This window comes from Syngnathus acus, chromosome 13, assembly GCF_901709675.1.
Source record: "Syngnathus acus chromosome 13, fSynAcu1.2, whole genome shotgun sequence".
NCBI lineage: Eukaryota > Metazoa > Chordata > Actinopteri > Syngnathiformes > Syngnathidae > Syngnathus > Syngnathus acus.
Genome location: NC_051098.1, coordinates 14,750,460 through 14,774,807, shown reverse-complemented (window position 1 = coordinate 14,774,807; position 24,348 = coordinate 14,750,460). Strand labels below are relative to the sequence as shown.

General features: G+C 45.3%; 2 protein-coding genes and 1 pseudogene across 12 annotated transcripts; 1 reads left to right on the top strand and 2 right to left on the bottom strand.

Annotated features, from left to right (window-relative positions):
- Nucleotides 1–364: 364 nt before the first annotated feature.
- LOC119132755 lies at nucleotides 365–2,332 on the bottom strand (annotated as a pseudogene).
- A 1,144-nt stretch (nucleotides 2,333–3,476) lies between these two features.
- LOC119132829 (zona pellucida-like domain-containing protein 1) lies at nucleotides 3,477–8,674 on the bottom strand. The gene is made up of 10 exons (XM_037268324.1): nucleotides 8,227–8,674; nucleotides 6,976–7,196; nucleotides 6,685–6,866; nucleotides 6,075–6,147; nucleotides 5,505–5,602; nucleotides 5,247–5,327; nucleotides 4,955–5,126; nucleotides 4,787–4,895; nucleotides 4,193–4,222; nucleotides 3,477–4,004 (listed from the first exon to the last, which is right to left on the bottom strand). The coding sequence occupies exons 1-10, from the start codon at nucleotides 8,357–8,359 to the stop codon at nucleotides 3,820–3,822; spliced, it is 1,284 nt and encodes a 427-aa protein (XP_037124219.1). The 5' UTR covers nucleotides 8,360–8,674; the 3' UTR covers nucleotides 3,477–3,819.
- A 3,890-nt stretch (nucleotides 8,675–12,564) lies between these two features.
- Nucleotides 12,565–24,342, top strand: picalmb (phosphatidylinositol binding clathrin assembly protein b). 11 transcript variants are annotated; one of them, XM_037268537.1, is made up of 25 exons: nucleotides 12,565–12,736; nucleotides 13,076–13,218; nucleotides 15,237–15,379; nucleotides 15,504–15,579; nucleotides 15,662–15,764; nucleotides 15,858–15,951; nucleotides 16,092–16,203; nucleotides 16,287–16,393; nucleotides 16,479–16,520; nucleotides 17,118–17,129; nucleotides 17,859–17,944; nucleotides 18,020–18,143; nucleotides 18,228–18,361; nucleotides 18,524–18,624; nucleotides 18,777–18,929; nucleotides 19,249–19,332; nucleotides 19,609–19,701; nucleotides 19,848–19,955; nucleotides 20,484–20,600; nucleotides 20,679–20,709; nucleotides 20,787–20,886; nucleotides 21,158–21,217; nucleotides 21,591–21,698; nucleotides 22,020–22,125; nucleotides 22,752–24,342. In XM_037268537.1, exons 2-24 carry the CDS (start codon nucleotides 13,089–13,091, stop codon nucleotides 22,110–22,112), a joined length of 2,211 nt encoding a protein of 736 aa, XP_037124432.1. In that variant the 5' UTR covers nucleotides 12,565–12,736; nucleotides 13,076–13,088; the 3' UTR covers nucleotides 22,113–22,125; nucleotides 22,752–24,342. The 11 variants fall into 11 exon arrangements, with proteins under 11 accessions (XP_037124432.1, XP_037124431.1, XP_037124433.1 ...); XM_037268536.1 differs by having other exon boundaries at nucleotides 12,565–13,218; XM_037268538.1 differs by lacking the exon at nucleotides 17,118–17,129 and having other exon boundaries at nucleotides 12,566–13,218.
- Nucleotides 24,343–24,348: the final 6 nt, after the last annotated feature.

The following is a 24,348-nucleotide window of genomic DNA, read 5'->3' as shown; positions in this document are numbered from 1 at the left end:
ATTTTTGGGATTGGCAAAACACTGTTACAATATTTATATTCATGAAAGTAAGCACAATCTGCAAATAAATTAATATTAAAATAGCTGCTTTAAATCATTGTTGTGACGTGCGTACAATGCAAGTCAATGGCATGTATTTGAAATACGACGTAAAACATGCAAATGGCTTTCAACTCCGGTTTGCACAAAAATACCATCAACAGAAAGATACAGAATAAGTTGTATGCATCGTGATACGTCCATAAATGTGTAGGATTTTTTTTTTTTTTTTTCCAAAGTCCTCCTGCATACAACGTGTACCTCTGCTAGCTCAGTCGCCTCATCTTATGATAAAATAAGGCCGCTGTCAAAATGGCCGCCACGCCTAGCGCACAGCGATCCCCAGGCCCACCGACGCGCCCTTGTCGTCACGTCGGCCGTCGCCGGACTCAACTGTGTGCACACAAAAACCAAAAGTATTACTTGACGGAGAGGCTCTGGCGGCACAGGAAATTATGCGACTCCAGATTGAAAAAAAGTTGTTTATGTTGAAATAGCGGTGCTATCAGGAAGGAAAAAAAAATACTTACCCTCTTCTTTCGATTGAGTGGCTGCTGGAAAGATAGGGAGCGTATTTCAATATGAGGGATGACGTTATGAATAGTCGCTGTGCGATAACAACCAGGCTGACGTTTTTTAAAAAGAGGCTGAGAAATACAACTTTGTCATATAAAGCCACCGCGGCTTTTAGCGCCGTGCATCCATCTTTTCCCAATCATCAGGTTGGAAGCTTTAAAATCTTTAGCCTCCTGTTAGGACGCTTTTTCGGCAACAGCAATCTTCCGTTTCGTTCTGCTGCTCAATGAAGCGGAAGGCCGGGAAGTAGAAGCGGGCTTTTTGGCTTTCGCCGTTTTCCACAATGGTGGTCACCTCGGCGATGGAGCACCTTTCGAAACAAGACCAGCCTCACATATTCTAGTCGAAAACAAAAATGTTTTTTCCTTTGGACTTACGGGACAAAGAGATTAAAGAAGGTGGTTGGGTGCGGTGACACTGAAGCGTAGCAACGATCCAGAAGCACAAAGTACCTGAGGAGAAACAATGAGGCCCCCAGCACCGAGTCAGAGACTCCAGGTCACAGGCGGAAGCCTCAAGTTTACAATCCATCAAGAACCGCATGGTTGAAAACAAAGGCGAGCCACCCAGGAAGTATCCAGTACCAGAATTGATCAAATACATTGTGATCTTCAGGCTTTGCTAAACACAGAATCCACAATGATAAAAGTTCTTACTGCGACGTCAAGTTGGAGGCAACCACCTCCACGTAGATCTTTTTTCTCAATTCGACACCCTCCTGTGGCATGATGAGTGGACTGGTGTAGTTTTCACCCTGGAAAATGAAGACAGACGTTAAGGATGAAGACGCCATTAAAAGGTTAGCGGATTTGTTAGCGGCACCTGGAAGAGGGTCATGCTGAGGGTGCTGATGAAGCTGCCATTGGTGTCTTTTAGAGCAATGGAAGCAGACGACCTGCAAAAGGGGAGAGCGCACAACCGAGTTGGCGACACCTTGCGACTTCTTGACGTGTCCTGTTAGCGTACTTACACGTCCACCTGGGTGTTGTTGAGAAGATACTCCAAAGGGTAGGCGCACGAGTAGAAATATTTGAGCTCCGCATTGTAGGTGATCGTACCGATGGTGGGGTCGGAGGAGCGCACCTCTGACGTTGACTCGTTGGATGTTCGAGAAGTCGGAAAATAATCCCGTTCCAGGCGTGCTTGTGGTCTAAAGAGAATTCCATGGAGAAATTGAACTTTCTAAAACCATCCCAAAATAGATCTTACCAAGAAGTTACTCCCACAGGCGCTCCCCTCCCGGATGGGGAAGCTAAATCTGACCACCGTCTCATCCAGACTCCCCTGACATTCCGAATTTCCGACCATGTGGTTGAGGATCAGTAAACTCTCATTCTATCCCGTGTAGACCACTGGGCAGATTTGGATAGCCAGGTCGATGCCGGATGTGCCGCACACCACGGCGATATCGGTATATTCTGATAAAATAAATAAATAAATGAAACTGCAGCAGACGTTTTAACAACATTGTTTGGCCTGCAAATATCTACCAGCACATTAGTCAACATGCGGCGGGTCAATATATGAAGTCAGTGCATTGTCCTCGGGGGCATTTGTCTAAACTAAAATCAATACTCCCCCCCCCCTCCCTTCCCTCCCCGCACGGATGTACAGTCTCACCAGGTCGTCTGGCGTAGACTCCGCAGTCAGAGAGGCTGAGGGCCTCTCGACCCGCAATCCACAACGAGGTCAGGATGAGGAACCTGATCAAAGCCATCTCCCGTCGCTCTGAAAGCTGAGGGAGAAGCGCAGATGTCACTTCAGAAGGAGATTAATCCGGAAAAGGCATTCCTGGATTAGGGTACAAAATCCATTTGGAGGGAGCTAACCTACCTCAGTCTCTCGGCCCAGTTTTTGATGAGAACGTCCGGTGGAGACGCTTTTATATGCGCTGACCTGACTGCTGTGTTGAGAATTGTTTCGGGATTGGAGGGGAACAGGGTCAAAGACACAACAATTCGCTTTTTGTGGTCATCTCCTCCAGGCAGGTGATGAAACCCAACGCAGGACTTGAAACAAACATGCTCAAACAATGTCCACGTTTTTTTCTCTCGTCGCTAATGTGAAATTTAAGTGGGGGAATGTTTGCTAGCTATTGAACCAGAACTCAAAAAAGAAAAGACAGCCTGTTGTCTGTTTGATGATATTTATCTTAGCTTTTTGTGTGACTGTGAGCTTTTTTTTAAAAAAAAAACCTCAAGATTAGTTCGAAAGACTAAGCAAGAGTCCCGTAAAATGATTTTGTCAGCTGAGCCACCTGAGAGAAAGCTCAGATCCGGGTCAAGATAAAGGATGGCTGTCTGAGTTCATCATCCATGCCGTGTTGTGATGACGTGACCCCACGCAGGTTTTCTTCGCTCTTCTTCCCACTTTGGGTGAAAGATTTCAGTGACCCGAGGCAGGCGGGGTCTCGGCATTCGCTCCACTTGTTCCATCGTTTCTTGTGCGTGATGGAGACATGCTCACATAATGGCAGTTGAAAGTCGGGATTAGAGTGGAGCCAGTCATGCACGTGAGGTCTAGACTTTTATTACACGGGTCACGGCGAAGGAGAATCGATCCAGGGAAAATTGGAAAAGTTCATTCTGGCAATCACAAAAGGCGGGAATATTTGGTACTGTTGCCGTTTGGGGAAATGTCTCACAAAATGAGAAAACCAGAAAAATCCACTTTAAATCTCTGAAAGTGAGCACTGGAAAAAAAAAAGTATATGTGTGTGTGTATATATATATACATATATATATATATAGATATATATATGTATATATATATATATAGTATATATACATATATATATAAATACGCACCAAAATATGAAAGCTTTCTCATCTATTTGCTATAAGCACAAACTATACACATGGAAAATGTCATTTTTATTAAAGTATTCAACACCTAAAGCATAAAAGTTCTTTAAAATGTTTTTAAAATGTATTTCAAAAATGCATCTTTAAAAAAAAAAAATTATATTTATTATTGATTTTAACCAAAAAAAAAAACTATTTTTAAATCATGCTTCTATACTTTTGGTCAGTATCATAGTAACAATGCACCCATCTTAAGATTTCTGCCTTATAAGAATTCAAACTATCTAACTTGAAGGTTTTTTTTTTGTCGTGTACTTAAAATCTAACAACACCTGAAACACACATTTAGTGACGTGTGTGCAAATTAATGAACTATTGTGTGTTTATAATTTAATTGTGTTCATTTAAAGGCGGGGTTCCAAACTCCTGAGGCTGCCGAGGAGGAGGAGGATGCTAGCACGTGTGACTTCTGCAGGAGGCGAAGCGACAGCAGTACGAAGCCGACGCTCGTCCCGCCCAGTATGACCACGCCCGAGATGAGCGCCGTGGTCACCGGATTCACCAGATGGGAGGGGCCGCCTGGCGCTGGAAGGTAAAATGGAGCGTGTGGGCAGTGAAAGAAATTTAAAAGTGCTTTAGCATGAACTTATCGTGACCCTGCTTTGTTTTTTTTTATTCGAGGACAGAAAAACGTAAATTGTTATCAGTCCAAGCATCCCAGAAAGATGTTAAACATTTTCTATAGTTTATAAAATTTGTGTGAGTTTGCTTACCAAGCTGAGTGTTGTTGACAGCGGTATCATCTGGAATAAAAACAGAATGGGTTTTTATTAAATTGACTTTCACTCCTATTAAAGGTAGAAGCTGGTTAGCGTAGTAAAAAAAAAAAAAAAAAACACTAAAGTAAAACGTTTTTTAAAAAGTGCTGTCACTGGTTCCCATTTTTTATTGTCAATTGTTTTCTTTAGACATTAACAAATTACAACTGAAAATGAAAATAATGACCTTCAAACCTATTCCCCAAAAACGGAAAATAAATTGATGATTTTTCAAAATTAAATACTACAAAAAAATTAAGTATTGTAAGATAGTCAAATTTTATGCCTGTAATTCATATTGCTTTTTTTTAAGCATCAAGGAATAAAAAAAAAGTTATTTTATTGATGACATTTTTTACATTAATTGAACAATTAATCGGTTATTGGAATTTTGGAATCGGCATCGGCCTAAATAAATGGCAGCAATGTTGACCTCAATATGAAACATCAACGAATGAATTTGTCCTCTTCCGGAGGTTCCGGTACTGCATATCTACCGAATGTGTCGGACCTTATATCGAAGCATCAATCGTAAGAGTGCGCTCGTACCACTCCTGGTGATGATTGGCCCAGCGCTAATGACGGCATTGCCACTGGCGGCCGGAGGCGATCCGAGGCCGGTCCCTTCGTCCCGCCTTCGCCGCCGCCGCCCGCAGATCTGCCAAACACGTCACGGGTCACGCCAGAACAGTCAAGTCGGATCCGATGAAGTCGTACCGGCATGAGCATGATGCAATCGTCGCTTTTGCACAGCTTGGTGACGCAATGCAGGAAAACGGTGGACATCTTCTGGTGCCGGTGCTTGACAAAGCGGAAAACCTCAAAGGAGAAACGTCCCATCTGACTCTTGCCGTTCTCAAAAACGGTGGTCTGAGGGTCTTTGTAGCAGCTGTGCCGAGACAGAGAGAAAAAGCCGCGTATGCGATATGACGTTGTTGCTTTCAGAGGGACGGACGGGCATGAATGGCTAATAGCTCCCCTTTTGTGGTGGCTGGACAAGTCAGATTACCCCAGGAAAAGGTCGTAGCGAAGTTCATCATTAGGATTCCCTGAGGGGGTTGTGTAACAGTAGTCCATCAAGATGTTCCAACTGCGGGGGGACAAAACGGTGAGATCGAGACCTGACTGCACATGGGAAAATGCACTCGGGTCTTTCTCCTTCTGTCACGGCCCGGCGCCTCGCTGTCGTATAATATCATAATGGCGGCGGCGGCGGTTGACTTATCGAGTCAAATCGAGTCGGCGTTAAATAACCGCTTTGCGCTACCGTTTGTCCAGATTGGTGGCCTTGACTGCAGCAAACACTCTGGTCTTCAAAGCCAGGCCGGCCATCGGGATGGAGAGCATTTGGTTGTATGTGGAGTCCTAAAGGAAAATCAATCACAAATTGCATATTAAAATGGTAGCTTGTTTGTAAAAAAATGTATTATTACATTTATAGTCGTCAATAAATATACAGTACATGGCTTAAGACCAACTTTTTGTTTACTAGGAGGGCAGTGACCCCAAATTTGACCTCAAATCATTTTAAACTTCATTTTAAAAGGAAGGATACTTTTTGTGTCTGTATTTCATAATGAGAATCATCAATAATAGCTTTACAATAGTTTTGCTTCTAGATTGTCTACTATTTTAGAGTTCCTCAAACAATTTCTTGTCAAATGACACATCGTCATAGTGACAGAAACGGTTCGCGAATGGCCGCCGAGAAATAAGACATTCTATCTGAAACAAGTCGGCACTTGGGCGAATACTGATATTTCTAAACCGCGACCGACAGAGATCTCGACTTGAGGTCCAAACGTGGACGTGCAGCGATTGGAATCGGCTCACTCACATTGTACAGCATGAGACTCAGTGTGCTCACAAACGTGCCGTTGCTGTCCTTGACGGATATGGCGGCTGACGAACTGTGAAAACATACAATGTGTGAGCTCAGGCGCCGTCCATAATAAACGTGGAACTTATCCATAAGTCTGTACAGCGTCATCTCAGCTCAAGGATTTACGCAGCAGCTCTTGTATTGACACAAAAGAGCTGCTGAAGTATTAACTCAGCTGCCCATCATTTTGTATTTAACAATATTAACATTGGAATCCATTTTTTCATTTGTGTAAAGTCCAAGAATTGAGACAAACAGGATGACGTAATTATCAATTACTGTATTTTGATGTTGGTCCACTTTGGAAGTATTTTCCGGGGTTGGCATAATAAGTTTGAGAACAATCGATTTCGAGTTTTCAATGAACCTGACGTGCATGTTCGATTAGCAAAATAGTTTTCGATTAATTGTATCACCTCCAATGGAAAACAATATGGGGTTTGTATCATGATGGCAGTTTCTGTTTTGATCACTTTCTTCCGCACCACGAATACGTCTTGATTAGATAAATGTCACCAACTCCCGATTGATTAGGAAAGTAGTAACAGAAAAAAAGCCAACTTACGAAGCCAGTTGTGAGTTATTGACCAGGTACTCCAACGGGTAGCTGCAGCTGAATTTGTACAACAAACCAGGGAGGTAGCTGATGATAGTCGGAGGGTCGGGGGTGTCAACGAAGCCGGAGACGTTCCCGATTTGTACCAGCGACATGTTCCCATAGGCGTTGGGTCCCAAGGCTGTGCTGACCTGCGGAGGAAGCGAGAGTTGCATCGCTTTTCACCAAGCCAGTAAACAGCTTAATGAAGCTAATATTGATTAAATATGCGTGTGTGTGTGTCTGCGTGTGTGTGTTCACCTCCAGGCTATTGCCGCAAGCTTCCAGAGTGCTGAGGCCGATGCTGAACAGCACAACGGTGGGGAAGGTGTTGTTGTTGATGAAGCCGCGGCATTGGGCGTCGCCATGGTGACCGTTGAGCGCCAGGTCCGTGTCAGTGTATCCGGAGAACAGCACCGGGCAGAAGTTGATCTTCACCGTGATGGTCTGCACGCCGCAATACACGCTGACGTCCCGCTCGCCTTTCCAACAACAACTGAGTGAGTCTTTATACTTATTGGTCAACAATTACCTAGGGGGGTGCTGACTTACGCAAGTCAATATTGTCATAATGTTGACATTTAAAGTGTAAAAGTGGGTCAAAGTATGATATTACTGTTATTATGTCAAGTAAAATGAGACGATAATGTCTTAAATGCAAAGTCAGTTCGTTCAACATTTGGAGATTTAAAATACATCAATTTCAATTGAAGTCAGTTGTGTGAAATAATCTGATACAAATTCGGAACAAATTTATTACCATTGATATTCAATACCACTTTTTTTCAAGCCGATACCAGTATGAGTATTTAATTGTTGTGTTGTCACCGATACCAAGTACCGATACCACTAGTACTAAGGATACATAAAATCCCCCCCCAAAAAACAGACAGATCATTCTTCTAATTTCTTGGGCCTGATTGTAAAATGGCCTCAAGAGGGTGGACGATACTGGTATTGAAATAAGTCTGGTATCGATATCTGGTATCGGTCCTCGCCTATCCCTAGTTATGATCGTGATCCTTGTAGTTGTTGTTGTAGTACTTAAAAATACATTTAAAATTATACACCAAAACCTTTTGAAATGTGAGCATCAAGAGCCAAACTTTATTTTGATTAAATGAAAACGTTTTTTTTCATTTTGGGAAGCCGATTGTCAACGTGGAAGGCTGGAATCCATTTTGTTAATAATTCTATACAGTGTAAGCGTTTTCTTCTGCCTGCCTTTAATCAAGATAACACTTTGTCCCGATCAAATCTGTAATATTGAAAACTCGCTTTATAACGAACTGCACTGCATCATACTGACAAGTGAGTCTAAAAAAAAAAAGATTCCATTAAAATGTATTAAATATTTGAATATGGTCAGGCACCCGTCCTTATTAAATTATTAAAAATGATCAGACAGTGTGATGAAGTGCAGCTCTCATTACAATCTGCAGGTCCAAATTACATTTTGAGTCAATTTGCCATAATTATCGACGATGTGAAATGTAACGCGGTCATCCTCACCAGGAAACCTGCTGTGCTGGTTCGCATCACAGTTGTATCCGTTAAACTGAGCCGACACCGAGGCGACGCCGCTCATCAGGAGTAGGACGAGGAAGCACATTTGGGCACCGGCGAGAGCTTTGGCCGCCGTCATCTTCAGAGGGTCAACATGGCGCTGCCGCACGTTCCCCGGGACGGACGCTCCAAAATGGCGTTTATCTCCCGAGTGCCAGCGAGTCCGGAGGCGACTGCCCTCTGTGACCTCGAAGCAAAGTAGCGCCACCCTCTATCCCGATCCCCCTTCTGCCCTCCCCCTTTTGGCCTCACTCGCTCATGACGGTCGCCAATCCGGCCCTTTTTCAAGGCCTTTTTAAGTCGGGTCGCGCCTCATTTCACCCCCACCGCTCCCTTTTCGACACCCGTTTAACCGTTTCCTGATGCCTTCAAAGCCACGCCACCAGGGAGAAGGCGTCCTCGCCCGCATCAGATATGAAAGATAGCGGCGCCCATTATCCAAACGTGGCCTCGGTGACGGACATGGGAACCTCCATCAGATCTGAAACGGCCTCAACAAATCTTTTCACGGAGCCCCGAAACCCGAGCCGGCCGCGCCGTTTCCCACTCGCCTCCGCCGGTTCTGATCATCACCTGTCAGCTGGCACAAACGCCGGGTCTCAGAAGGGCGGGGGAGTCGTATATGAGTCCGAGCGAGGGGGGGGGTGCCCGCGAATTAAGCTGTCATCGGCCACTGCGGCGGCCCACATTCACATCCGCATAATGGTCGGCTCATGGTCCGACGCGGAGCTGTCTGTAAGCGATTGGGATGCACAAAGCGTCGCTAAAAGGCTGTCGGAGGCCTACGCTGGGATGTACATTCAGAAAATGAGAATGCGGAGTTTGTATTCTACTTTTGTCCTCGGGGTCATGCGCTAACCCAGGTGTCTTTTTATATGCTAACATAAACTCCCCTTGATTTTCTGTAACAAAAAACTTGCTCAGTTTGTATGATAAAACTTCAGAACTTTGAAATCAAATGCTCAGCATGCTCTATGCCCGCTTCCACCTGCTTCAGCGTTGACCTCCTCTTCAAAACAGGTCTTCCATCCTCCGACTCGTGCCGGCCCACCTGCCTCACGTGTTGGCCTCTGATCCCGTTTGGAATTCCTGATGAAGCCCGAGGCTGTTGACGATGAGGTAGAGCTGAAATCAAATATGGGCCGCGTCCAAACAAACAAGTGGCGGCCGGCGCTGAACGGGATCAGATGGTCACAAGCTCATGAAATCAATACATATGGTGAGCCCGTTAGCATCTTTCTTATTTTACAACTCCCACCCAGCTAATGACCTATTTAGTCAGTGCGTGGCCCTGCGTTCTCCTTCTGGGCGGGCTTGTCTTTCAGACGCACGAGTTTCTTGACACATCACATGACAATCTGTTATTAGCCCTAATTTTAATAGTCTGTTGAAACTATAATGACAACCTGTTTTACACTTGACAAACATCCCACAAACACCATATTTAGCAGAATAATTTTTATTCCCCTTTAAGAGACAGACCTTTCAACACAAACGATGCAGCAACATGTTGACAGATTATTTCAAAATAATCACAGGCATATATTCTTTATCCTCCGCCTCGTTTGTCTGCCTGACATTATTATACTGCCACCCGGTGGCCAAGACGTGCACACCGGAAGGAATAACAGTGAATTAATTAAGAGCCACAGTGTTTAATAATTTACAGTCTATTGAATTGTTATAACGAATGTTATTTTCCTTATTAATGGGTGAAATCGATAAACGGCATTCGCACACGGTATTGTCAAACAACATTCACACAAGGCAATTTACTTTTACATGAGATATTTTGTCGTTTTATATGGTTTTATTTTACACAGACGTTAACCGCTCTGGAGCAGTTTCTTAACCTTTATTGAAGCAGTCGAAAATTTTCACAGCACAGCACGCCGCTAAATACAAATGTCACAAAAAAGCACGAGTATTGAAATGATGATCTCGACTCAATTTACTCACAAATTGACTCCCTGTGAAATCTTCCTGAGAACATCACCAGTAGAGTTAATGTGTTCTTTAAGAGGGCGTTCACAGTTTGACTCGAGATTATTTTCGATTCCTACTGTTTCTTGTAGCAAAACGATTTCAAATTCATTCATTATCTCCAACGTCAACCATCATCATGGAGATTCCAAAGTTTTTTTTTCCTCGTGCGCATTTCGGGCCGTGCTCTGGTGAACCTGTTTGCGCGCCGTTGCACTCAGAGACCTTTAAAGGCCCACGAGTCACAACGCACCGCCACTTTCAAGATGTGCCAAATAGAGCTGCCGTTATCTGATGGAGCTGAAACATCCACGCTCGTCGAAAGTGAACAGTGGCGCTGGCGTCACAAAACCTGTGAGAGTCAGACCGTAACCCGACGCGCCGGACTGAACACGGCCTGGAAGGTGAAGCCCTCATCAAAGGCGGTGCTGAGATTCAAACCTCAGTGAGCTGTGTGATTCCAAAAGCCAGAAATGTCAATCGGGTGAAAATAGTTGATAGGTTTTCTTTAAGTTTTGAAAAAAAAAGTTGGCCTAACCCTAACGGCATGTTCTCGTCTATTGCGGGCAGGTTTGTGAAATATTTTTTTAGAATGTCTGTCTCATGCTGTGTGTGTGTGTGTGTGTGTGTGTGTGTGTGTGTGTGTGTGTGTGTGTGTGTGTGTGTGTGTGTGTGTGTGTGTGTTTGTGTGTGTGTTTGTGTGTGTGTTTGTGTGTGTGTGATTGGTCGCCTTTGACACAACCACTTGTGATGCGTTCAAGGGCATCTCAGAACTTGTCACAGCGTCAACAAATAAATTGGAATTGTTTTACTGGTAATAAAATTGTGAAGGAGGTGTCCCCTCTGTACCTCCTCTCAACTACGCCCCTGTTCACCTCAGGCCAATCTAGCAGCGGTGGGAGTGTCATGTATGTGCGAGTCCCAAGTTAATGTGGTGGGCAAAAAAAAAAGAAACACATGAACTCCACGTTGCAAATGTGCTGCCCACTGCAGGACTGTGCTGCCTAGTTTAAATTAATTTGTTTCTGCCAAATTTGGCATTTGGATTCACCCTTTTACTTGTTAGAAATGATGAAAAACAACAAAAATGAAAGAAGAAAAAAAGAGGTTGTTTTGGTCTCCAGCAACTAATCCAAGTGGAGCAGGGAAACTCAATAGTACGTCATTATTTATGAAAGCAACTCAATATTTTCTTCTTGCCCGAGTATCCACGTGTATGGTGGGTGTGTGGACATTCTTCTTTGACCTCAATAAAATAAAAAAGAAAAGGAATCTGCATGACTATAATATATATTGCATTTTAAATGTCATTTGTGTGTTAGAGTTTCGTTAAAGCCCCGCAACTGAAAATAAGACGTTTGACTTGAAGCGTTGAGCAGGACACATGGTTCTATGCTGCCCCTCTGTGGTCAGCAACTGTCACTGCACCACAAATGCACTTTCCACCCTGCGGTTCTAGGTTCAAAGGTCACAGCTCCGGCAGGCGGGATATTCGAGGCCAAACTGTGCTTCCAGATAGGGAAAACAACTCCAGGAGCAGACTATAAGATGTGGCAACGGATCATCAGAGAATGTTAATTAGAATACATTGTTATGCTGGAGTTATTCATTTATAGACAGATTCTACTATTTATAGTCACTGAGGAGAGTCAGTGTGTGTGAATTTTTTTTTTTCCAGAAAAGAACCGAGAAGCACTGCTGAAAGTATAACTAAAAAAAATGTTAATCAGTAAACTGAACAACTAAAATGATTTGAAAACACAAACCTAAAAATTCTGCAGATTAAGATGATTCAAAAACAACAGCCAATTTATCCAACTGAGCAACTGTTGGCTGCCTGCCACTATTTCAACTGACAGCTTTGCAGTGGTGCCTGTGAGAACATTTTATTCACGTTTAGTCCCGAGAGAGCATTTTGTAAGTGAGCAAAAATATCAGTTCCTTGTGTGAGAGCAGTTCAGAAAGCGTTTTAGAGTTTAAGAGCGTTTCATTGGTGGATGTGACTTGCGTGTATGAAAGCTTTTCAGTAATGAGTGGAATTTAAAAAAAAAAAAACAGTTTTATGAGTGCATTTCATTGGTGCGTATGACAGCATTTCATCTGTGTGATTCAGAGAGTATTTTACTCATGTGTCTGGGGGGGGTAAATAAATAATACATGCGAGAACGCGTTAGTAGTGTGTATGAAATATAATAATGAATTGTGTCCCTGACGGCTCCTCATAGCCCATATTAGCTGGCCTGAGGTCAGTTATGGTGCACCTGCGTCACATCAGTCTTTAAAAGCCCGGGCGCTGTGCCAGCGGATCCAGGGTCAGCGGGCGTCGTGCTAGCCTGACAAGTTCCGCCATTTCCCCTCACTTCGGGCCCGTTCTGCGTCCTTCTTCCTTCTCACCATTGCGCTACATCGGCGGCACCGGGAGGCGGAGCGGCGCTAGGCAGGCAGATAAACTGCAGGAAGGCAGGCGGGGATCCGGTGAGCCACAGCGGGATGAAAGCGAGACCAAGAGCCGGGGCGGATGAATGCGAACACCGCAAGCCTTGAATGTGTGACGGGCAGCTAGCGGCGCAACGACACATTGTTAACGTTTGTTGTTGTTGTCGCTACATTCCGCCCTCCTTATTATAACAGCCGACTAGCTTAGCTCTGATTTCACACCAACCTCCGCGGTGGGAGAGGCAAGGAGGAGTCCGGCCAGGTTTCGCAAGGCGGTGGACGGGTTATCCTCCCTGCGCTAGAGCTTATTGACGACAATAAACGCCGGCAAGTGTGTTTTTTCCCCCCTCCCCAGAATTATTTTTTTGTGTTGGAACGAGTGAGCGAAGATGTCGGGGCAGAGCATTACGGACCGGATAACGGCAGCCCAGCACAGCGTAACGGGATCCGCCGTATCCAAAACCGTATGCAAGGCCACCACTCACGAAATAATGGGCCCGAAGAAGAAACATTTAGACTGTGAGTATGTTTGATTTGTCTTTTTGATTTTAAAAGTGTGTCGCCTCTTTAAAGCCGCCGCTGATGAGGTTATGGCGGCTGTTGGAACGACTAGGCCCGAAAGCCTGAGGCGCCGCTAACATGCTAAAAGCTATCGCAAGTCACGGAGAAGACATCAAATTAAACTACGTTTCCTCGCGCGTGTGAATTTTCAACTCATTTCGGAATCAGTGTTTGGAGCGGTCTGTTGTCGATTCATGACGTTTCTTCTTGTATTCTCTATTTTTGCTTCTAGTTAAAGGCAGAAGTAGTAATAGTAGTCGGAGATGCTAACGGTATAAAATGTATGAACCGGGCCCCCCCATATGACATCAGATGTATTTGTTGCCAGCAAATTATCATTTTATCACCTACAGTCTGCAATTAATGGATACAAATGAAATGTTTTTATCAATTATGATTTTTAGGGATGGGCTTGTAGATCCCGTTTTGTTTTATTGGCAGGTGGCACACCTGTTGTGCCGCTCAGGTGACTCGCCCGAGGTGTCACGCGTTAAAGCAACGGCCTGGTAGGCAACCAACGGCCCGAGGAACATTTTACTGCCAATCACAAAATTAAGTGAAGAAAATGCAGTGCTATAAACATTGTCATCACAAGGACTGGGTGGCCCAGAAAGTTAAATTGTGACCGCTGGTTAGAGACCCAGCTTTTAAATACTTGAGATCCTAACTACCTACCCTAAGGAAACTCCAACCTGCCGAATCATTAATCTTGGAAGTCCTAATGCTTGTTTTGGAACCCCAAACCAAAAAAGACATCAGAAATTTTAATTAATGGAATTTTCAGCACAGTATCACAACCCTAATTGTAACCCTAAACATTCCATCAACCCCTCATCCTGCAAGATTTTATTTAGATTGGTGCCATTTTGTAGTATTGTGTGTTGCAATGTGGAACCACATCTTGAGCCTTCATGACTTATAACGGTTTGATAAATATAATTGTGTGAATCTAAGAATGTTTTTCTCAAAGCTTAGGTCTTCTTTTGGCCCACTCTGCAGTTAGTTTCTTCTTGTTCTATTTGGTATGACACTCAGTTTACACTTTGCACTTTGAGCCCATGCGCAACATGATTTATTTCCCCACAAGTTATCTTTGCATGTCACTGACGCAAGGCAATTCCCTCCGGTATGAATCATCACGGCTGTCACACGAGTCCGATTATATCCCACGAGAAGCCCCCCAAAAAGCAGGCTATTTGCTGTCACATGACTGCCTCCTCCATATTCCTCCTACTCGCTCTTCTTCACGCAGTCACCCGTGCTAACTAGCATCCGCTTCTGGCGAAGGTTACCCTGCCCTATTTTGAGGAGTCAAATATAGGACGGCAAAAGAAGGGAGGCCCAATTACGTTGTCGTTCTGATCCGTGCTGTCGTCAGCCAAGTTTTTTTTTTTTTTTTTTCCGACGGTAAAGACCGTCGGAAATATTTCCATTTTAAAGCGGGTCAAGCAGCTTTGACTCGGCCAGCTCTGCGGATGTTAAAAAACGACATGAGCCCCGAGCGAGTGGGACAGCACATGTATGATTTACCAATCGCTGGCAGCGGCCGTCATCACTGAACAGAAAACTGAATGAATTGAGTGCACCATGTGCTCATTACGATTAAAAAGAGGCCATGTTAGATGCCACGGATTGATGGGCCGTTGCCAAATTGAATCAAGAGAGGGTCCAAATCATGGCAACTTTCAACCTGGGGCCGCAAAACTCAGCTTGTCCCTCATGGCGCTTGCTCACGTGTGTTTATTCATAGTCCTCAAAAGCAGCAGGTGTTGCTCTGCCATCGGGCTCAAAATGTTAGCAAACGTCATCTCTTTGGTTTATTGTGGATGAAGACAAAAATATGAGAAGCGCCAGCACGGCATTGCGTTCACCCTATGGAATGTTCTTTACTTGACGTTTAAAAAAAAAAAAAAAAAAAAAGAAATGGACGAGAATAGGACAAAATGGCATCTCACAATCGTTTGTTCCCGCGTCAGACCTGATCCACTGTACCAACGAGATGAACGTGAACATTCCCCAGCTGGCCGACTCGCTGTTTGAGAGGACCACCAACACCAGCTGGGTGGTCGTGTTCAAGTCTCTCATCACCACGCACCACCTCATGGTGTATGGCAACGAGGTGAGCCATGTCGGATAATCTCACAACAACCCAGGCGACTGATGTCAAGCAGATTACCATCGCATGTATGATTGGATTTAATACCTTTTAGTGATGTTTGCCTCTCCCTCACTCCCATTTCCAGCGTTTTGTGCAGTACCTGGCTTCGAGGAACACATTATTCAACCTCAGCAATTTCTTGGACAAAAGTGGCCTCCAAGGTAAGCGCTACACCTCGCCCGCTGTCATTTTTATTTATTTTTTACAACACGTCTGACGCGCATACCCGTTTCTTCATTCCAGGGTACGACATGTCCACGTTTATCCGGCGGTACAGTCGATACCTGAACGAGAAAGCCGTTTCGTACAGACAGGTTGCCTTTGACTTCACCAAAGTTAAGCGAGGGTAAGACACTGAAAATGAGGAAACAACGTGTACCTGTCTAGAACGTTTTGTCAGCCGCGGCTACTAACTACTTGTGTCCGCTGATCCTCTCAGAGTGGACGGCGTCATGAGGACCATGAATACAGAGAAGCTGCTCAAGACCATCCCCATTATTCAGAACCAGATGGACGCCCTCCTCGATTTCAATGTGAGTTGGAGGTGAAGCCTGCCGCAAAAAAAAAAAGGCTTGTGCGCGAGAGTGCTGCGTCAATGGCCTCTCTCCGCCCAACGCCACAAAGAGAAATGTCAGGCGTATTTACAAACAATGTCTAATTTGCTTTGCCGCAGGTCAATGCCAACGAGCTGACTAATGGAGTCATCAATGCAGCCTTCATGCTCCTCTTCAAAGACTCCATCAGGCTCTTTGCTGCCTACAACGAAGGCATCATCAACCTGCTTGGTAAGAAAACACCGCCTCCTCCTCCTCCTCTTCTCCAGATAATCACACCAACATTTGAACCCTCCTCTTTGGTTTCTAAACAGAGAAATACTTTGACATGAAGAAAACCCAGTGCAAAGAAGGGCTGGACATCTACAAAAAGTTCCTCACCCGAATGACCCGGATATCAGAGTTCCTTAAAGTAGCTGAGGTACGTGAGTGGCTTATAGGATGCTTGGAGTAAGAAGTGGGTGGGCATAAAAAAACTCATTTGGCTTTCTATGTGCTCTTAACAGCAGGTGGGCATCGACCGAGGAGACATTCCAGATCTTTCCCAGGTAAGCTTGCAAGCTTGTCTCTCTCTCTCTCTTTCCCCTTTTTGGATCAATTTGAAATCACCTACCAATATATACACTCTCATGAGAAGCTCCATCCGCGATGAAGAATACCATAATGTCAGATGAAACCTCCGGGATAGAAAGCTACGGCTCTTGGACTCGGCTTTAAAAAATGCGGGTTTGCTTGAGTTTTTTTGCCGGGTGTATAACGACAATGAATGAGAGGCGGCAAACTGATCGGCTTCCCCTGAGCAAGATGGCCGCCATTGGCTATGCTCTCTTCTTTCTGCACTTTGCATGCTGTTTTTTTTCCCCCCCCACTCTTGAGCGCATGGTTCCACAGAAGTTGCTGTGCTCTCTTCTGTCCTTTCTTCTCGCGCCTCAAGCTTTCCTATTCTTCTTGCTCTACAGTAAATAAAGGTGTCAGGTCCACACATAGGTCACAGTTGCACAGGTTGTGCACATGCTTGGACTGTAGGTGCTGTGCTGTGCTGTGCCGTTGGCGCTTTATTTGCCGCACGGCTCAAATGGATTCCTCCCCTGACTGTCACCACCTTTATATTCTGTATTCTCCCCCCCCTTATCTTTCCACTTTAGTTCACAGTCTGTGTAAGTACTCTCATTTCACTCTTCTTCTGTGTCTGTGACTTGCTTCGCCGGTGTTGTCTTTTTTTGCATGTCTTCGTGCCGTCTCCCACCACGTGGTTGTCTCAAACAGCCCAAGAAATAGGAAGGGGGGGATCTATGTGGTGTCTTTTTCCTCATAGTGAAGTGTAAAATCAGAGTCGCTCATTTGCTGCAAGATGGCTGCCCTGTTGTGCTTAGTTGTGGTCCATTCCAACAATCTGCCGTAGGTTGTTGAACATGCTGCGGTATAGTGCGTCATCCCGCACACACGCGTTGCTCTCATGCAAGTGTATGGCTGGAATGCCATCAGTGGTGGGCGACGATGAACTTTCAAGTCACAGAAAGTGAAATCAGATGCAGTGTTACTATGAAGGTTGACTCAAAACAACATTTTTTAGGGTGATTACTATTTTTTTGAATCCGTTGTTGCAGAATACAAACTTGTCACTGTTAGAAAACCTTGTATTACCTGTTTAAATGATAAAACTACTTTTTTTTGTTTTTCTTTTTTCTTGCGCTTGTCCTCATTAGAGTCGTTTAACTTTGGAGGAACTGTTATTGGGGGGAAAAAAAAAAAAGGATGGTTTATATTCTGTCCTTGCTTGGTTGCCCACCACTGTCCTTCATGGTGTCGATGTTCCCGCACACACACACACACGGTCATGCGGTGTGTGAGCAGAAAGCTGACAGTGTGTTTTCTCGCCGCGGCAGGCTCCCAGCAGCCTCCTGGAAGCTCTGGAGCAGCACTTGGCCTCTTTAGAGGGCAAGAAGGTGAAAGACTCCACGGCAGCCAGCAGGTATGTTAATTGGCCCATCACGGGCTGTGGGTCCGCGTTGCCCGCATCCCAGCGTGACTTGTGCCCGCCCCACAGAGCCAGCACTCTGTCCAACGCCGTGTCGTCGCTGGCGAGCACGGGAATGTCTTTCACCAAAGTGGATGAACGGGAAAAGCAGGCGGCGCTGGAAGAGGAGCAGGCCCGACTCAAGGCGCTGAAGGTGGTTCAACTGAGCCGACCTTACCTCAAGAGTCGCTCTCTTGCCGCTTTGCTTTATTTTTGATGCGTGTCCTTCATCCTGCAGGAGCAAAGACTCAAGGAGCTCTCCAAGAGGCCCTCGTTCGCCACCACTGATACGTCGCCCATCTCCACCACGGGGGGAACTATTAACACGGCCCCGGCCATCGATCTCTTCTCCACACCGAGCTGTTCCAACGGGTACCTTACATTTAATTGTCTGACGCGGCAAAAACAAAAAATGCAATTAAAAATGTGCCTTTGCTGCATTATATATTGTGACAGTAGGGGGCAGCATATTTCATTTGATTTAATTTATTTTTGTATGTAATGACGACTCATCTTTCTGTAACGGTGTTCCAGCGCGGTGAAAATGGAGAGCGACCTGTTTGACCTTCAGTCCACGTTCCAGCCAGCCGTGCAGTCGGCCTCGTCAGGGCTCCCCGTGGCGACGGCGTGGGCAGGTAGCGCGCCGCCGACGCACCTCTCGATCGCCATCTGCGTCTTGTTTGGAGCTGCTCTGCATGCTCTTTTTTTGACGTCCACCAGTTCCTCGCCACTCGTTTTTGGTCTGTTTCATTTTCTCCTGTCTCTCTCTCTCTCTGCCTGCCTGTAGATCCTTTCACCTCCGCCGAAGCTGGAGACGACTCCATGCCAAACCTTAACCCTTTCCTCTCAAAACTCGTTGTCGATGCCTCTCACTTACCTGTCGTGTCTTCAGACGGTGTTAGCTTTTCCACTAGGACGTCTGCTCATGAAATGTTTGGTGGTAATGACTCTCATTTTGTTTCTCCGCATTGTCCTCGCTCATGTCTGCGTAGAAGCATGACGACGTAGTGTGCTTGTCCTCCATGCTGATGTCGTTTCAATGTTCTCAGTGTTGTCTGTCTGTGAAGCTCAAATCGTTGCCTCCTCCTTTATAGAACCAAAATGATGCCCACCCCGATTGAAAATGATACCGCCACCCCCCCCCCCCCAAACCACCCGAATCCCTTTTTAGATGAAGTTTGGTTGTGCGATGTGTTGCTGTAGAGCTTATTTAAGTTGTTTTTGTTTTCTTTTTACCAACACTATGTTTGATTCCCTAGATCGTTACAATCCCTTTACTGACACAAACGCGTCAGTTTCAAGCAATAACAAATGCACAGTGCGGCTAGAACACTCCATCTCAGGTACTGCAATGGCTCTGAGTCCTGCAAACATTGGACCCTATAAAATACCCCAAAAGCTTTTGTTTCAATGTTCAGTCACTCCCTCCCGTTTATGATGGTAGCATTCTCTAATATTTCACTCTTTTGTGACTTTCAATTCCTTAACATGTTAGCTGCCTTTTTTTTTTTTTTCTTTCTGCCTGCTTGTTTGGCTTGGTCCTGAAGCGCTTATATTTTTCTTTTTTGCTCTGGTTCTTCTTCCTCTCCTTCTTCTTAATGCTTCCTGTGGCGCGTCAGACTCCTTCTGTGGCCCAGTGTCCATTGCCCAGCACCTCCCACACCAGGCTCCCTTCCCCACAGAGCCCTCTACTGTAGCAGGTCTATTCAGAGGTATTGAAGGCTCTCTCTGTGTGCGTGTGGATGTGCCAATCCCGCTCCGCCACTAGCTGACGACTCCCCGCGCTTGTCGAACCGCGTCCCGTTTGAGAGGCATCGCTTGTCTTAGCTGCAGCTGCCTTCTTTTCATCTTCTTTAAGGATATTCCTCGCCTCAGCCCCCTCCCCAGCCACCTGCAGGTCTCCAAGTGGACTTTGAGTCTGTGTTTGGGGCCAAAGCCACGGGCAGCAACAGCCTCAATGCTGAAGGTTAGGATTTCATTTCAAGTCATCTTTTTCTTTTTTTATTCTCCAGTCAATACTACCAAAGAATGTTTATTATAAGTACCTTGTGCAGGTTTATCATTGCCTTGCTAGCAACATATTTAATTTACAGGACTAGGTAAAAAAAAAAAAAACACAACCAGTTTAAAATGTTTGTTCCCTGCTTAAAATGCACTTTAGGTAGACTCCTATCTGTTGCTATTCACACTTCAGATTTTTTGATTAGTTTATTGTCACCTCAGTGATACCTCATGCCGTTTTATGGCCATGTGCCGCCATCTTGTGATCACAAAATGGTATTACATTGAGAGATTGTCAATCTCCGGTGTTTTACTGTATTTGCCGTGTAATTTATACTTTTCATGAGAAGCCTAACTCATAAATTGGCACCAGAATTTCATATGGTCAACAGTCAGTGTAATGTTTGTCATAACAAAATTTTATCAAAACGTAGTCAAAACTTCTCTTGGCAAGTGAACCAATTCATAAATTTGACCCTCCATGTCTTGTCAGATATCGCCGGAGGGATCCTGAAACCGACTCTTGCTGGCTCCAACCTGCCGTCCAATCAGCAGCCAGAGAAGCTGGTGTCGGACGACCTTGACTCCTCCCTCGCCAACCTTGTCGGCAGTATGTATACATTTCTGAATTTATTCAGCTGCATTGTAATTTTTGTATAGGCCTGAAGCCTGTTGTGTTTTCCCTCAGACCTCGGCATCGGAAACGGCACCATGAAGAAGTAAGTGGCGTCCGGTCGCTCGGCGTCCTCCCAGCACTGCGTTAGAAACTCTTAACTGAAGCTGCCTTAATCCACAGTGACATGCACTGGAGTCAGCCCGGCGAGAAGAGGCTGACAGGCGGCACCAACTGGCAACCTAAAGCGGCACCTACGACGACCTGGAACCCCGTCTCCATGGTGATTTACATCTACGTCGGGGGTGGGGAACATTCGGTCTGTGTGCAGCGTGCGGCCCAGTCGACAGCCAGTCGATGGCCGTCCCGCCTGACGTGGGATGAAAATGGGTGGACTTTCCACAAATGCACTATTAATCCGAATACTTTCATTTAGACTAGTGATGGCGCATAGAACATAGTAAGATTTTTATTTTTTACTTGTCCTCTAAAATAGAAAAAAAAAAATTCTCTAGCATCCTGTCAACCTTGAACAACTTTTTATGTTCCCGCAGCCGCCGTCCATCATGGCCTTCCCTGCCACCACGCCCACAGGCATGATGGGCTATGGCATGGTGAGTACTGCAAGTGCAGCGACCATGTTAGAAGTTAAATTTGTTTCATGCTCAATTAAAAATTGATATATGTACGCGCCTTGGCCGCTAGAGGGCAGCAAATTGCATGCGCAAGCATTTTACAGCTGCTCAGTAGGTTTAAGTAATTCGGTTGTTATTCACTGAGGAGAAGGACGACATGCCTGAGGGTTTATTTAATAATTACACTTGACTTCTTTCACAATCGGCCAAACTGCTCCTCGTAAAGTTCACTTCCGGCATCGAGTGCTCCTATCTTAAATGTCTGCTCCCAAATCAGTCAAGAATAGTTTTTTCCCGGACCAGTACTTTGATTGCAACGTTTGACAAATAATCCTACATTTTTTCTTTTTAGCCCCCACAAATGGGCTCCATGGGCATGATGAATCCGCCGCCCACCATGATGTACGGGCAGCCAGTGATGAGGCCGCCCAACCCTTTTGGCTCCGTGTCCAGCACTCAGGTGGGTGCACCACGCCTCCCTGCTTCTGCCAGGTGTTCGTGTTGGTGTGTGTGATCATCGTGCTGTCATATTCCCAAATTAGCGCAAACACCGATGATGTCGGGTTTGAACGAGCTTCGGCTCTGGTCTCGAACTGCGCATCATCTCCTTTTTTTTTTTTCCTCCTCCCTCAATTGTTCTCCATCTATCCAACGCATTCAATTTGACATTGCCGCTTGTCCGAACTAATCTCATCCCCCCCCCTCTTCCCCCGTCTCCGCGCTGACTCTCTGACTTCTCCTCTGGCCCCCCTACTGTGTGTGTGTGTCCTCCTATGAATAGCCCTCAGCGGCCTCTAGCCCTTCCAGCCAGAGTCCTCTCCGAGGCCCCGGACAGGACCCGTTTGCACACCTCTCTCTCAAGGATTTCTTGTAGAGCGTCTCCTTAGGTACAGCATGCCCCCTTCTGCTGGCGGCCGCGTCCCATATGTGGCCTGTGCTCAACATCCGTGTGTGGCTGCTTCTCCTCTCGCTTTCTCTTTCTCTCACACGCTGTCTGTCGTCTTCATGTTTTTGTCTTCACTGACTTAGATGCCACATGCTTTTAAGTCTTTGCTTGATCTTGCTTTGCTCCACTCACTGTCTTGGCTGTAATGAGCCTCACGCCACCTATTTTGTCCTGCCACTCATCGCATACTGCTAAGAACTGATTTTGTCTTTTTTTTTTCTTTTTTTAATTGAATTTAACCAGCTGACTGTTGTCTGTGCCCCGCCCACGAGATATTTTTCCGCAGCAAGCTTTGCATGATATCACATAAGGGACAGCTGTAAGGGACATTGAGCTACCATGTTTGAGGTGCTAACTAGAACTTAAGCAGTCGTGGAAATTGGATGGATGGAAACTGAAAACCTTTTTTTTTTTTTTTTTTTTTTTAATTTATTTTTTATATTTATGTATCAATGCAGCTCATCGAATATATGCTGCCGAGTGTGTGGCGGGGCTTATCCAACAGCAGCAGCACCGAGATGACGTGACCGCGTACATTCGCCTAATTTGTGTCATTCTCCCTTGCAGACGCAGTTCATGTAACTTTGAAGAGCTCGTCTATCGGAAAGATGAAGCACTTAGCAGCAAAAAGCTTGGTCCTCGTCCAGGTCTCCGGAGAGACATTCACGTACCCCCCCTCCTCCACCACTTTCCTCTCTTACACCCCCCCAACCCACACACACACACGTTACTCACTAAAAATATCAAACATGTTGCGATGGGTTTCAGTAACCATGGTAACAAAAAGGATTCCCTCTATTTTACAGTGTCATCTGTAAGGGTAACGTTCTGGCTGCTGACAAACTTTGATGTTATGTATTTGGTTAAGAAAAAAAGACACTAAAAAAAAATGTAAACTGCGGTCGGGTGTTGAGCGAGCGGGGGGAGGGGGATTAGTTGCCGGGTGATGGGGACCTTCCCCTCTTTTTTTTTTTTTTTTTTTTTTTTCCTCTTTTCCTCCCCCTCGGCGCCACAGTCCATCACCTGTCACGGTGTAGTGATGCTAACGACGTTTACACCCGTTTAGTTTGTGTCTTTTTTACCGTGTTTACAGTAGACATTCCCTGTCGTTTGTATTTATTTATGATTATCGGTCGAAGGAGCTCGAGCGGTGGGGGGGGGTTTATTGTAAAATCAACAGCGCATAATAATGAGCATTGAACACCCGTGGGAGTGCTTGAACATTAAAACTATCATCAAGAGGTAGAGTGACAAATAGCTATTATATAAATGACACCTATTAAGCCGAATGATAGAGCACTAAATATTGACTTGTTAATTATTTTTTTTTTTCTACTATTGCTAGATGAAAATTAAAAAAGAAAAATGTAAAAAAAATTAAATCACAGCCGCCAGCCACTGTGCTGAGTGCAGAGGTTTCTGCAAAAGCAGGGGTGGGGCACCAATGCGGCCCACCATCCAATCCCAAACACATTCTCATAATATATAATGAATATTGAAAAGGAAAAAGAAAAGTTTGATCATGTTTTTGTAAAATTAGTACGGCCCTTGGGGGACTTGATACGAAAAGGGTGGCCCACCCCTGCGCTAAGGAGTACGTAGTGCATTCTGTGCCTATATCGAGGTCTTTGTTTGTAACTTGGGTAACACTTCACGCACCATCTCGGCGGCGGCGGGCTCCATTTTGCTTTAATAGCTTGGCACGCCATCGACTCGGCGAGCACGCTCGAGGCTGCCTTTACTCTCTGAATGTGAAGAGTTGTCTTCATGTTGCACACATCTTTCCACGCCGCACACGCAGACACCCACCCGCCGTCCCGCTCGAGCGCCACGTGAATCGGACCGGAGATCAACACGATCGCTCGATTGGCGGCGGGCGGGTGGGCGAGCGTCGGCGGAGGTGGAGGACGAGGGACGAGCGCTGTTGATCGGCGCTCAGTGTAAATAGGATAATTAAGACAAAACAAGTGACTGTTCTTTGATTGCTAAAATGAAAGATGTATGAAATATGAACATGATTCAAATCCAATTTGATTCCACCTATTAAGTCTTGATTCAGGATGATCCTCTGCAGATCTCTTCTGTCATTAGAACCTGTAGCAGGCGACCACTCAAATATTGTTTTTTCTTTTTCAAATAAAGAGCAGCTTCCACAAAATAAAGC

Bases quoted from the DNA above. Each gene is read 5' to 3' on its own strand.
- LOC119132829 (XM_037268324.1), bottom strand. From the start codon at position 8,359: ATGACGGCGGCCAAAGCTCTCGCCGGTGCCCAAATGTGCTTCCTCGTC. The intron at 4,223-4,786 runs GTACGAGCGCAC...TTTTTATTCCAG, and splicing joins GCCAATCATCACCAGGAGTG to ATGATACCGCTGTCAACAAC. The intron at 4,005-4,192 runs GTAAGCAAACTC...TTTACCTTCCAG, and splicing joins TGTCAACAACACTCAGCTTG to CGCCAGGCGGCCCCTCCCAT.
- picalmb (XM_037268537.1), top strand. From the start codon at position 13,089: ATGTCGGGGCAGAGCATTACGGACCGGATAACGGCAGCCCAGCACAGC. The intron at 15,380-15,503 runs GTGAGCCATGTC...TCCCATTTCCAG, and splicing joins TCATGGTGTATGGCAACGAG to CGTTTTGTGCAGTACCTGGC. The intron at 21,218-21,590 runs GTGAGTACTGCA...TTTTCTTTTTAG, and splicing joins GCATGATGGGCTATGGCATG to CCCCCACAAATGGGCTCCAT.